The sequence below is a fragment of the Thamnophis elegans genome, chromosome 13, assembly GCF_009769535.1.
Source record: "Thamnophis elegans isolate rThaEle1 chromosome 13, rThaEle1.pri, whole genome shotgun sequence".
Lineage (NCBI taxonomy): Eukaryota > Metazoa > Chordata > Lepidosauria > Squamata > Colubridae > Thamnophis > Thamnophis elegans.
This window is the reverse complement of record NC_045553.1, coordinates 29,007,638-29,021,922: the sequence shown is the minus strand read 5'-3', so window position 1 is coordinate 29,021,922 and position 14,285 is coordinate 29,007,638. Positions and strand designations below refer to the sequence as shown.

At 38.4% G+C, this 14,285-nt stretch overlaps 1 protein-coding gene across 1 annotated transcript in view; it reads right to left on the bottom strand.

The window, feature by feature from the left end:
• The window catches only part of LOC116516665 (zinc metalloproteinase-disintegrin-like MTP9), a 36,155-nt gene that overhangs the window by 12,203 nt on the left and 9,667 nt on the right, over positions 1-14,285 (bottom strand). Inside the window, exons 5-13 of the mRNA XM_032229303.1 lie at positions 13,707-13,783; positions 11,831-12,023; positions 11,669-11,671; positions 7,814-7,876; positions 7,074-7,145; positions 5,916-6,085; positions 5,219-5,303; positions 4,422-4,552; positions 1,425-1,602 (exon numbers count right to left, since the gene is read on the bottom strand). Coding sequence (XP_032085194.1) covers positions 1,425-1,602; positions 4,422-4,552; positions 5,219-5,303; positions 5,916-6,085; positions 7,074-7,145; positions 7,814-7,876; positions 11,669-11,671; positions 11,831-12,023; positions 13,707-13,783 — 972 coding nt within the window. The remainder of the gene's footprint in view (positions 1-1,424; positions 1,603-4,421; positions 4,553-5,218; positions 5,304-5,915; positions 6,086-7,073; positions 7,146-7,813; positions 7,877-11,668; positions 11,672-11,830; positions 12,024-13,706; positions 13,784-14,285) is intronic.

Below are 14,285 nucleotides of genomic sequence, written 5' to 3'. Positions count from 1 at the left end.
CTAGTTAAATTTGTAATAGGTATAGTTGAATAATAATTGATGATAGTAATGTATATAATGTTGAGTTTCTATGATAAATAATAATTGCATATGAGAAGGGAAGGTTAGAAATATCTTTGGATTATATATAAAGGTTATTAATCACAATAATAATTATTATAAAAAAATAAAATAAAACTATATCTATATAAAGTTAAATCTTAACTAATAGGGGGAAAATGCTATGATATAGGATATAATTAAATAAAGAAAGGAGAATGATAATAAATTATATACATGGAGGATGAAATTTTTGGTATTAAATATTATGGATGAAGATTTGATAATGGAGGATTTTATAAATAAGTAAATGAAATGCCAGCATGTGGTTATGGATTAAATCTTTGGTATAGTTAAGGATGAAGGATGTTTAAATAACTGTAGTCAATTAAAAGTGGAGGTATGATGATGTTAATATAGTAAACATTTGAGTTAAGATATTTGAATTAATATGAATTAATGGAAGAGATGCACAAAAACCTGTTGTAACCAGCTGATATACTTTTTTATAACATATACTTGTTTTTTTTCTGTGAGTGTGTGTTTTACTTTTTTAATTGTTGTGTATATACAAAGTGTGTTTGTGGGAGGAAATATACTTAGGATAAACTAGTAAAGGTAAGAGAATAAGAAATGATACTAAATTATACCTATTAAATGAAGTAATAAATGTATAAGAATGATAAATGTTAAAACACCTGTAACCAAATGACATGCTATATGTGATGATGGTTTTTTCTTCTTCTCTGTTTTGTTTCTTGTTCTTTTTTGCTTTGTTTTTTCCCCCCACTGTTGTGGGTATGTGTTGTTTATGTAACAAAAAATAATATTTTTTTTAAAAAAACCTTGTAACAAATCGACACACTGTATGGAATGGAAGATTTTTTTATGTTATGTGTTTTGTTTGTTTATGTTTATTTTAAAAAATAAAAATATATAATAAAAAAACAATACAAAGAGAATGCTTCAGTAAATTGCAGTTCCTATTAAAATATTATTAGGGATCAGAGCATAGATTAAAGATCATATGTTTTAGGAGGAAGTAGTTCAAGAAAATAGTGGGAAGGATAATCTGTCCATGTCAACAAAATAGGGGTTTTTAGTAGGGAAGGATTTTGTTGGAGAGGTAAATTACCCATGTTTAAAAATACAATGTCTTCCCCAACTGGTAGTGAGATACCAATTCTTTATTCCTCCACAACTGGTTCCCCAAATCCAAGAAACCACAACATATATGCATGTATATAAAGGGCACAAACATGTGCCATTCACAAACCAACCTATTGGATGGCTCAAACTACTTAGAAAGCCAGATGATTTTTCAAGGATTCCCATTTTTGAGAAAATTTTTCAAATCACTCTTTTTGATTAAAAAGAAAATTTACCTGAGGAGAGCCACAGTCACAGTCTTCTCCCACCTCCAGTAAGTAATTTCCACAAACTGCAGGTGCAACAATATCTGTGCTCAAGGGTTGGTTGAGAATGCATTGTGGGGTGTAATTAATAAGATATCTCTGATGTTGCTGAACACTACAAGAGCTGAAGTAATAGACAGGTTCATCACTGTAGAGATGAAATAAAATAAGTTTAGGACATCATCCACATCTGAACTAGGAACAGAATTCATAGCAAAAGCATATAAGATGGAAAAGGGATGACTAATGAAGAAATACAGTGATTTTTTTTCTCTAAAGCTAACAAAGTGATTTGTTAGTGATTCTTTTCCCTAAAGCTAACAAAATGACTAAGAGAAATATTTGTTTCCTTGATCTTACTCCCAGATTATGCTCTCTCAGTTTTATTTCCACCAATTTTCTTTTCTTTTTTAACCAAATACATTTTCAGTGACAACACAATGGGATATTAGTTGATTGAGCGTCTTCTTGTGTTTGAATGGGCTGCCTTTCATTTTTTCATTTTTAGTCAGCCTCTCTGTGGAAGGACAATAATATAATTGAAGGGAAAACAGGTGGATTTTTGTTTTTCTTTTCTTCTTTTGGAGAGAGAGTACTTTTTATAGCAATGAATACTTTGAGGCAATTGAAGAGCCAAGTATACTAACTCTCTATTTGCCTTAAACCATTCATTGATTATTTCTTTTGTTGTAAAGGTCATAATATCAGCGGTGTCACACTGACCTCTGAAACTGTATACTTAAATGGATGCAAACATGTTATCATAAGCCCACCGAAACACCTTCCTAATGTTAATACAAAATCAATAGGAATATAATCATTGGCCCTCAGGTTAGGGGCTGAAAACAAGAACACAAAGACAATCCACAGGTGGTCATTAAATAGACAAGATGGTCTTCTTTCAAGGTCAAAATTGCACCAGACTGATTTCGTGGCATTCATTGAAGCAACATTGTTTTCTAAGCAAGGTCTTCTGTACAAAACACCATGAAGTGTCTAGAAATATTGTAAAGTAACCATGATGCCCAGAAATCCTTCAGTAAGTACGGGAAAGGCTACATAGCATTCTCTACACTTCCTGACCTCATTGCCATTGCATGAAATATGAGACAATGAGGTCGTAGGGCTGTGATAGCGAACCTATAGCATGCGTGCCACAGGTGGCACGTGGAGCCATTTATCAGGGCACGCAAGGCATTGCCCTTTCAGGTGGCCAGCTCACATGTATGCGCTGGCCAGCTGACTTTAGCCTTATTTTGAGGCCATTTTTTGCCCCCAGAAGCTTCAGGAAGTGTCTGGAGCACAAAAAACAGGCCCTACGGGCAAACCAGAAATTCGGGAATGGACTTTTGGTTTTCTCATAGGCCCAGTTTTAGTCCTCCGGAGCCTTCAGGAGGCTTCCCTGAAGGCTCTGGAGGGCAAAAAATGATCCTATGACCAAACCGAGGGCCTCCGGGGATGGGGTGGGGCTGTTTTCACCCTCCCCAAACTCCTATAAAGCCTCTGGAGCCTGGGGAGGGCGAAAAAAGCATGCCAAAAATGGGGGAGAGCATTGGTCATGCGTGTATGCACACTGGAGTCATGTGCATAGGATTATGGGTGTGGCACACCCATTCACGACCTCCACTGCACTCCCCCCACTTTTGGCACAAGAGCTGAAAAAGGTTTGCCATCACTAACCTAGGGCTTTAGCAGAAGAACAGAAAGTGATCAATAGCAATAGCAATAGCAGTAGACTTATATATACCGCTTCATAGGCCTTTCAGGCCTCTCTAAGCGGTTTACAGAGAGTCAGCATATTGCCCCCAACAATCTGGGTCCTCATTTTACCCACCTCGGAAGGATGGAAGGCTGAGTCAACCCTGAGCCGGTGAGATTTGAACTGCTGAACTGCTGATCTAGCAGTAGCCTGCAGTGCTGCATTTAACCACTGCGCCACCTTGGCCCACCTAGGGGGCATGCTCACCAAGGCTACAAAACTGTTACACAAAAGTTACGGGGAGTTTTGCAATAGACAATTGCTGAGAAGATTCCTTCAATTACTTTTGCTTCCTTTTTCCTTTTCCTTTTTCCTCTTGATGAAGCAAAGGCTAAACATGGACCTGGAACAAAATATTTCTAGTCCTTGGTTTAATACCACAGAATTTCCATTGCAAAACAAGCCAGTGGTTAAGTGGGTCATGCTCAGTTTTATAACCAGTTTTGCCACTCTGTTAAGTGAATCACACAATCATTAAGGGGCTCCAGCTTGCTCCACTGGCTTTGCATATGGAAAGACAGATGGGAAAGTCACAAAGGAGAATTACATGAACGCAGGATGCTATAACCACCGTAAATACATACTGATGTCTCCAATTGCCAAAATTTTGATTCTGTGACTGAAGGGAGACTGTGACGGCTGTAACTGTGAGGACCAGTCATAAGTCACTGATTTTAATGCCATTGTTACTTCAAATGATTGATAAACAAATGGTTGTAAGTCAATGGCTACCTGTATGTTGTTGGTTTCAGAAGAATGCAATATATGGCAGAAATGTAACATAGAAGATAAGGGGTGAGGCAGGAAAACCCCAATGACAGTAATTTATCCCTTTCTTTCTGCTGTTGCATGGTTCAAAATAATCCCCCCCCCCCTATTTCTGCTGCCTATTTTAGGAAAGTCTTTAATGTCTAACCTGCTTTCCTCTGTTATCCATCACAGATATTTTGTTTCTTGGGCTGTGCTTCCTATTCTGTTCCTTTAAACTCTTGTGTTGCTATTCAATTGTTGAGAGCAGTTTCACCTTTTTAAATATGACACATTTTAACTACACATAGTAAAGTGACACACAAATGAGCCAAACTCTATTTTTTAATAACTCCCTATTTCATTTTTGTAAGTCCTCAGTATATTTAATTTCACAATTAATTCCAAGTATTTAAAAATAATTTAATTGGAAAGACATTAAAAGTATTCCTCAATCTTACGTTAGTGTCGGAGTCATAATGCATGTTTTAGCAGGACATTGACAGGTCTTTGTGTCATGATTCATGCCCAGATTATGACCCAACTCATGGACCATTGTAGCTGCAATCAAACGTGTTTCTTGGGTATGATCCTAAGGAAAAGAGAATACTTTTTTTGTTGTTAGTCTGCCAAGAAACTGAAAGTAAATCCAATTATTATTAACACTAAGTGTGTAAAATTGGTGATTAAGTGAAAAATTTTGAGTTGAGGATATCATCTCAGAATTCCTCTAGCTAACTCTTCTGAATGTATGTATGTATGCCCACCAAGACTGAGAACATACACAAATACATCCAGAAGAAAACTTTAAAGCCCTGAAGCAACAGCACAGGAGAAGATCAAAACCTATCCATCCATTTGCTGTCTGCATTCATTTAGTTATTAAAACTTACAGGCAACTTCAGTCCAAAAATATTCAGCGGTTTTTGTGCAACTTAGTATTTTCAGAATATTGAAGGCTGAAGCCATAAACACACTTAAGAATGAGTTGCTCTTTTTAAATAAAAAATTGAGTACAGTTTGATTTCTTCTGATCCAGAAACATGATAGCATATTGGCATACAAAAAGCTCAGTCTACGTGTCTAGAATGCATTGTGCCAAAATGCCATCAACTGAGGCAGGCCCTGGAGATGTCAAATCTGCATATAAAGATGGTGTGGATCAAAAATAAGAAGACTCTTTATTTGTAAGGAAATTATGACTGTATATGAGTTTTCACTTGAGTACAAATAGGTAACAGGCAACCTTTCTACTAACCTGAATAATTGCTACAGATTTCTTTGGAAGGCAGAGGCTGCCCACGGGAGCATATCCTATAGTTCTTCCAGTGAAGTCAATGTCCCTATAAGAAAGAAAGGGGATTATTTTTATAGAAGATAGAAGCACATTATGTAGTCTTAATATTCTCCCTTGCACTTAGATCTGCCCTCCATTTAGCCCCTAACATATTTCATAAGACCAACGTCTTATGCCCGTATCCTATAGGATTGCTCACAGCACAATTGTTATTTGCCCAATCTTATAGATATAAGACAACAAACGTGTCAATTTATAAATAGATTTGATATTTTATTATTCTAATTTATTCTTGGTTTATCTGTTGTGTGATGTACACATTCATTTACTTGATGCAGAATTGGAACCAAAACATTACACAATTGAATGAAAAATGTATGTGTAAGTACAGTTAAAGCATTGCAGAATAAGCATTTGAGTTTCAATTTTAAATCCAAGTGTAATGAAATCAAGCTAAGGTTTTGACCTGCAATAATTCAAGGACTTCTCAAAACCAGCTCTCATCTACAAAAAAAAAATAGTTCACTTTGACCGAGAGATATAGTTCACATATAGTTTAAAGTACACAGCATAGAGTGGAAAAACTGTATAAGCAGTAAACTTTCCATAATCCTCCACTCACAGACACCCATTCCCCTTTCCCCACAATGAGACGTACGTGAGTAATTGAGCATTATCATTCCATTTGCGTGGCAGCAAATCTGTTTCTCTCCATGTTTCAAATGATACCAAAGTGGCATCGTTTGATTCCGTCACGTTAATCTTATCTTCGTCGGTCCAAGTTTCTATGCCAATCAGTGCTACATAAATTTTCAAAGGTCTCAACATCTGTCAGGTGGACATGGCAACAATTAGAAACTCAAATACAAATAAACCCTGAGAAACCTTTCAAGATTAAAAAGCAACTGACATTGGCGTCTAAGGGCAGGTGAAGAAAAAAAATCTAGGCATCAATAGAGGAAACATCTCTGTAGCTCAAGGCTGAATTGTGGAATTCTTGGTGTTCTCTGAGTTTGTTGCTTTGCTTACTCAAGTAAGTTATTTAGTCAGATAATTAAATGTCGGCAAGGAAACCACCAAGCTCTGACAGCACTATGGACTCTATAATGTACATTAAGCAGGAGAAATAAATAAAATGAAAAAAGGAGCAGGGGATTATTCTCTGTAATCAGGAATAGAAGAGGAGGAGGACTAAAGGGATAGTTGGCTCATTGATCTTCCTGTTGTCTCCCAGATTCCAAAAGATCATCAACAGTGAAAATGTAAAGAAGGCAAATAGGACACTACAATATGAGTGTATCTCCTCCTAGGTACCACAATCCAACTTAAATTGAGTTCCTCTCTCCAGGATTCTTCTCAGGGATCAGTTTCACAATCTATTGGCTGACTTTGTCCATCTCTTTCTAATGTCCAAGTTCAGAACCATTAACCACAGCCTTCAAAGAATCCAGCTACAGGTGCTGTTCTGACTGTATTCTTGCAACACTTTTGGATTTGCAACCTCTCAACATAGTGGCTGTATTCACATAATAGGCTTATTAACCTAGTTACTGAATTAACCCATTTTTTGGGATGGCCTTACATGCTGAATCATCATGCTGGCCAAATGATCTCTTTTTTCTTCACTCGAAGCCCCAAAGGCTAGCATTCTTATAGAAGTCCATCTCCTAGCTCTCTTTACCTTACTTAAGGTAAATACATCACACACTTAACTTTATCTGGTTAAGTGTGTTATGTGAACACAGTGAAAATCTGGGATGGGCCTGAGAGAAGTTTAAATCCAAGAAGTGAAATAATTTTTGCCATGTCCTCTTACCATATTTAAAGTGTTGACAAGTTCATATACTCTTGTGTTTATAACAGTTAAATCGCTGTTGTATTTCATGTACTACAGAAAAGACAAAAAAAAGTTAAGATGAGATCATAATTATAGGAAGAATGGTGTGAAGGAAGAAGAACATAACAGTGAAAGGATCATTGCATTTATTGATTCAGACAAAAATATTTTTATCCAAGCAGTCCAAATAATTGTTTTCTGTTGATTTTTAATATTCATTTATGCCATTAATATATTAAGATTATTAACAGTTCAGCAACATACTTGTGCTCTCCTCCTGGTTGGAGAAACTTTTGGTTAGCCTACTGAGATGCTTTCCTAAATTGGATACCATATTTCCATGTTTAGAGAAGTGTAACATACCAAGCATTCTCCACTAGACATCTTATTGTTCATGTGTTGTCAACTTGGATATAGAAATTGTGCAGGAATGTTTCAAAGAAACCTATATAACTTTTAACCAGTGTGGGATAAAAACAAATTTAGATGGAATCCCGGAAGAACAAATGTGCAAATTAGAGTATATTTACACAAATGTCTCCTAACTTTGTAAATATTGGTTGGGTCCAATAACAAAAAAATACATCAAAGTTTATGATGAAGCACATGTTAAGAGAAATCCAGTTAGCATGTTTGTTAATGTCTTTAAAAATGCCCACATTAAAATAAGGCAGAAATGAATGCAGAATAAAAATTAGAACGATATCCACGATACTTACCATTCTGTTGTCCACAACTATGAAAAACTCAATGTATTTTGGGGCTTGCAAGTATCTGTCTTGCTAAATGAAACAATAAACAAAAGGCTGTTCAGACATGTTGCTCTCAGCAGCCAGCAAGAATCTTGGTCATCATCAGATAATCAGAAAATTGCTTGTTACACTCCTGTCCCTGGTCAAAATACTTGGCCTTTCAGAAATATTGGCTCTTTGAGGAAGACATTTATAGGGAGACAGATTGTTTAAATTTTAGTACTTAAAGGGGGGGGGGTCCCCAACCCCTGGACCACAATCCACTACCAGGCCTTGGAAGTGGTAGATGAGCATTGGCATGAGCATGGGCATCTCCACTTGCATGGGCAGCGAGAAAGCATGGATGGACATGCTCTATTTGCCCAAGTGGGTGTGTGTTCCCACTGATTACATGGAGCTGTGCATACATATGACCCCATTGCTCACGTGGAACCATCCCCTCTCCCCCCCCCTGCAAGTCTGCAAAGCTGGAAAGGTTGGGGAATGCAGAGAATGTGCTGATAAATTTTTGAGGAAAAATTACATTATGCAATGGATTGTCAAGCAGAAACAAAATTTGTCACCTTTAAAAAAAATTTGTCATGACATAAACCACTTTCTTTTGATACCATCAACCATGGTATTCTCCTGGAGCAGCTTTGGGGGTTGGGAGTGGGAAGCCTTGTGCTATCCTGGTTCACCTCCTTCCTCTGTGGCTGCTTTCAGTCAGTGTTGATAGGAAGAGAGAGTTCCAGCTCTTGCCCACTGCTTTGTGAGGTTCCGCAGGGCTCAGTACTCTCTCCGCTCCTGTTCAACATTTATATGAAGCTGTTGGGTGAGATAATCTATCACCATAGACTGAGGTATCATCAATATGCTGATGATACTCAGCTGTATGTCTCAGCCCATGGTGACTTAAGTGATGCTGTGTCCTCCCTTTCACAGTGCCTGGAGGCTGTTAGGGGCTGGATGGGGAACCCTGGCAACTAAACCCTGGCAAGACCAAGTGGCTCTTGGCTTGGGGTTTGTTGGCTCAGAGAGAGTTTCCACTTTTGGTCTTGGATGGGAGGGTCCAAACAGACCCTCTACATAATATGGGAGTTCCCCTGGACTCACTACTCTTGCTCAAAGAGCAGTTGGCAATCGTGCACAGGAGGGCCTTTGTGCAACTGTGGGTTGTGTGCCAGTTATGCCCTTTCCTGGACCAACAATCCCTACTTGTAGTCACTCATGCCCTAGTCATTTCCTGTCTTGACTATTGCAATGCAGTGTACATGGGGATGCCCTTGAAAAGCATCTAGAAGCTCCAGTTGGAGCAAAATGCAGTGGCCCAGAATGCGGCCGCACGAGCGATTGTGGGTGCACCTCGCTTCACCCACATAACACCTATCCTCCGCGAGCTGCACTGGCTACCTGTCGATCTCCGGGTACGCTTCAAGGTGCTACTTGTCACCCATAAAGCCCTTCATGGTAGTGGATCTGGGTACTTGAGAGACCGCCTACTGCCAATCACCTCCACTCGACCTATTAGATTCCATAGATTAGGCCTCCTACGAGTCCCATCTGCCGGTCAATGTCGACTGGCAACTACGCGGAGGACAGCCTTCTTGGTGGCAGCTCTGACCCTATGGAACGATCTCCCTGTGGAGATTCGTACCCTCACCACCCTCCAGACCTTCCGCACAGCCCTCAAAATCTGGCTATCCCGTCAGGCCTGGGGCTAAAGACTGTAACCCACCCGAATGGTATGAATGTTGTGTTTTTTAATGACGTACTGTCCTACGTGTTAAATGTTTGTTTCCCCCCCCCTTTTCGAGTTGTAAGATGTCCTGAGTCCCCCCAGAGAAAAGGGCGGCATATAAATAAACTTCTCAAATCTCAAATCTCAAGGTGCTGGTTATCACCTTTAAAGCCCTTCATGGCTTGGGATAGGGTTATTTGAGAAACCATCTCTTGCCAGTCACATCTACCTGATCCATTTAAGCGGGAAAGCATGGAATGTGGGGGTCCCAAAGAGATACACGTGGTGGGATCCATAAGAAGGACCTTCTCCATGGTGGCTCCCTCTCTCTGGAACATCATTCCCCCAGAGAATAGAAGGCCCCCACTCTAATACTATTCTGGAAGGCGCTGAAGACCTGGTTTTGCCAGTGGGCCAGGGGAACCCAGAGTGGGATGAAGCCCATTAAATAGTTTGTATGATCTGCTGTCGCCGGGACAGGGGATGGGTGTGATTTTGTTATGATTTTATGATATCAATTTATTTGATTCTTTTTATTAGCTTTATTGTTTTAAATGTGGCTTTATAGAGTCTAAGCTGCCTTGAGTCGCAATGGGCAAATAGAGGGCAATACTAAATAAATAAATAAATAAATAAATAAATAAATAAATAAATAAATAAATAAATAATAAATAAATAAATAAATAAATAAATAAATAAATAAATAAATAAGGTGTGGCATTTGCTTCCAATTAATCTGTTTTTGAATTTATGATAATGACACTTAAAGATAAATTTATACATGAATACCTAGTTCTGAACAGAATTTAATAGGAACGAAAACAAGCATGTGAAGGAATGGCTTTCTTTGACCTATTTTTCAGCCTGATGCTCCAATGACTTTCTTACTTTTCCTCCCCTTTCTCAAACAAAGGATCTCAACCAATCATATGAGAAATATGGTGATGTGGTCCTGCTATGGAACTAATTAGACCCTGCCTACAATGATATCACATGATGCATCATTGACAAGATAAGGGGAGGCAATCAGACATTGCCTCCCCAGAATTTACTCTAAATGGTCAAAGATTTATATCTTTCTTTTGATGTAATTTTAAAATGATTACTGAAGTATTGTTTCAGACTTCTTGGGTACAAGGAACAAGAACAAGAACAACATAGTTAAAGGCCCAGAATAGTTTCTTTATTGCTGCTCTCCTATAGACAGGAATTTTGCCAAACTAAAGTACACTCTGTGTAACCATTGGATACATCCTGTGAAAGTTTTAGGGAAAGAATCCCTTCTGAGCTTCTTTCTGCAATCCAAGGACTCATTGTTAATCTGCCGCTTATTTTCCTGGGAAAGAGCCAGGGATGGGCTTCAAAATTTTAGCAAACGGTTCTCTCCCTGGTTGCTGGGTGGGCATGAGCATGGTAGACATGGCCTAGTTGGCCTCCTGCACCATGGAGGGGGGGTGCGTTTTTGCCCTCACTGGGTTCTGGAGGCTTTCCTTGAGCCTTCAAGATGGCAAAAACAGCCTCCCCTGCTCTGGAGGCCCTCTGGAGACTGTTTCTGCCTTTCCTGAACTTCTGCTAGGCCTGTTTTTTGCCCATCCCGAGCCTTTGTGCATGCCCTACACTTACCTTCATCCAAAATGGCTGTGTGGGGACTCCTGGGAGAGGAGCCTGAAACCAGCTAGGAGTGGGATTTGGGGGGGGGGTCTCCAAACTGCACAGAATCTTAGCTAGAGGTTCTCCCAAACCCCTGCAAACCCCCGGCAGTCCGCCCCTGGAAAGAGTCCTTCCCTCCTGCATTCCATTGTTAAATTTCACCATTAGAATGCCCAAATTACTCAGGAAGTTTACTCATGCTAAGATCTGCATGTGTGAGGGTGTATTACTTGCTTCTTTCCCTAGGAAAAAGTATTCATGTTTTTCAGCATACAGAACTACAAGGCCAATTTTCCAATTCTAGAATGCAATTTCTCTACTTGCTGTCTGTCACTTTCTTAACTCTGCTGCAGAAGATCCAGTTTGAATAAAGTGAGCAGACATTGAGGCTAGAACATTCAAGATAAAGGACCAATTAAGGATCAATTAAACATAATGTATATAACCACAACTTGCTGGGGATAAAGAATTTAGAAAAGGGGGCTTCTCCCTTATGAATTCTATCCAATCACCCCCCCAAAGAATTTTTCTTTTACTTTACATTTTAGAAACAAGTAAATGAATCCCTGTTATCTAACCATGTTATATACATAAGATTTCAATATAAGACTTACTTCAGGAGTAAGATTTAACTGAGAGTTCATTTTGATGGGCTCATCCGATTCCCAAGTATCAGTTACCCCACAGATTTTTGGGCTCTCATCCTCCTTTTCTATATTTTCAGAATTGTAGACTGCATGGGCTTCACTGTCAGAAAGCTTCAAGGGTTCAATAAGGTATGTCTTCCCTTGATGCTTGAAATGTCCTCTGTAAAATAGTACATAAAAGGGTGGTCACAGATGGAGAACTAATAGAAGATACTATTGTTAGTTCAGGGATGACCTGCAATGCTGATGTTACCTAGCTGGGTAATGAAATGTCTGCAAGGAAATAACTAAGCTCTGAGAGCTATTTTTAACTGACCAAGTCAACATTCCCTGTGTTTTTCAATCCCTTCTTAAAACTAATTGAAATATTTATTTTCTACCCTCAGAACTCATGTCACTTTCTCATGCTTCTCAAAGATACAGCTATGATGAGAAAAATACAAGAGATTGCACATACTCAGTACAACCATAAAATATCTTTATAATATTTGTACAGAGATAGTTTGGCATGGAATCCAATATTGTATATTTCCAGGGTTTAAAAAAACCCCTAAAGTTTACAGCTACAGAAATGCAAAACTACAACTATTTGAAATATTCTGTTTTTCTGTAAGGGTGAAATATTTTATATTTTACACACACACATAAACACACACACACACACACACACACACACACACACACACACCGCTCTTGTACACTTAAAAATCTTTATTCAGCCATACATCAACAGATAAAAAACCAAAAATCAGATCCCTTTTAAAGGATAAAGAAGGAAAATATAACTATTCTAAAATATCTAAAAATAATAAGAGGAAATACTACAATGTACTGTACATACTATAGCACTGTATTTGGCTGTGATAAAATAAATAAAATCAGATTGATCTGATAGCAATTTAAGATAAGAGTCAGGATGGAAATAAAAATTCTTGGTAAGCATCTGCTTAGAGAGGGCAAGATAGAATAACATGAATAACAATAGAGTATAGCAATGAAGAATAACAAGGAGCTGAAGGCTAAAACATATGATGAGAGATTGCAGGGTACATCTAGTCTAACGAAGAGAAGGACTATGAGTGACATGATAACAGTTTTCCAATATTTAAGGAGCTAAGAGGGAGACTATCTATTCTCCAAAGCACCTGAAGGTGGGACAAGAAACAACGGATGGGAACTAACCGAGGAAAGAAGCAACCTAGAACTAAGGGGAAATTTCATGACAGTTGGAAAAAATAACAGTGGAAAGGTTTACCTTCAGACATTGTAGGTGTTCCATCACCACTAGTTTTTTAAAAAAGAGACTGACAGCCACTTGAGCAGGAAGTTGGACTAGAAGACCTCTGAGATCCCTTCCAATTCTGTTATTCTATCATTCTGTTGTTCCTTTATTATTCTGTTGTTATTCTGTTCTGTTATTTATTCATTCCTCCACTCCATGGACATGGTCTCTGTACACAGGGGATCTTTTAGTGTTTTTCTTCAATAACAGCTGTTGGGAGGATGCTGAATCTGATTAATGATAAGGACCTTCTGCATTTTGAGATCTTTATGTGGCTAAGATATCTAGCTGGTTTGAGAAGGTGTGCAGAGTGGATCAAGAAAGGAGACATGGACTTGGAAGCTCCTTTAGACACACCTGATTTAGCTCCCTAGTGTCTCTGCTGACTGGTAGCAGCTTGTCCTGGTATTCAACCAAAGTCTTTCTAAATTCTGCAGAAGTCGCATCCAACTAATTTGCTTAAAAAAACTGATGTCCTTCATTTTAAGTTGGAGTTATGGCAACTCCAAGAACAGTATTTTATTCTTAATAGAATACATAAAAGACAAGAGACTATCTTACTTCAAGCCATTGCATGCACTGATGACTGCAGTTGAGTCAGCTTCATTCTGGATGCGTCCATGATAATAGCAGTGATCCTGAATGGGGGCAAAAAGATCACACTGGTTAAAGCTTGTTTGTAGTATGATTTAATGAGAAGTGCAGTTCCAATGTATTCCACATCATCAATGAAATATTAAGACAATAATTATTAAGAACATTTTAATTCAGGGGAGAAGAAGACCTGCTTAATATTGATTGTTCCAAAATGAACATAGGATAAATATAAAACTTCATAAAAACAAGTCACACTCCAGGGAAGATACCAATTAATTGTTATTTCCTTGAGCCAACACAATGAAAGCTTTCAGAAATATACACAGATATAATTCCTAGCATTATCTAGAAACAGGATCCATATAGACATTACACTCAGTCGGAACAATTTGTATGAACTTTGAAGATGTTAAGCCAGAAGTAGATAAATTTTGGAGACAGAGGATGCACTTTTAGATCAATTTGGGGGAAGGGGACAATGACTTCATGAAACATGTTGGTGCTGGGGAACCATGTTCTGGATCCTTTTAATGTGAGAGGTAT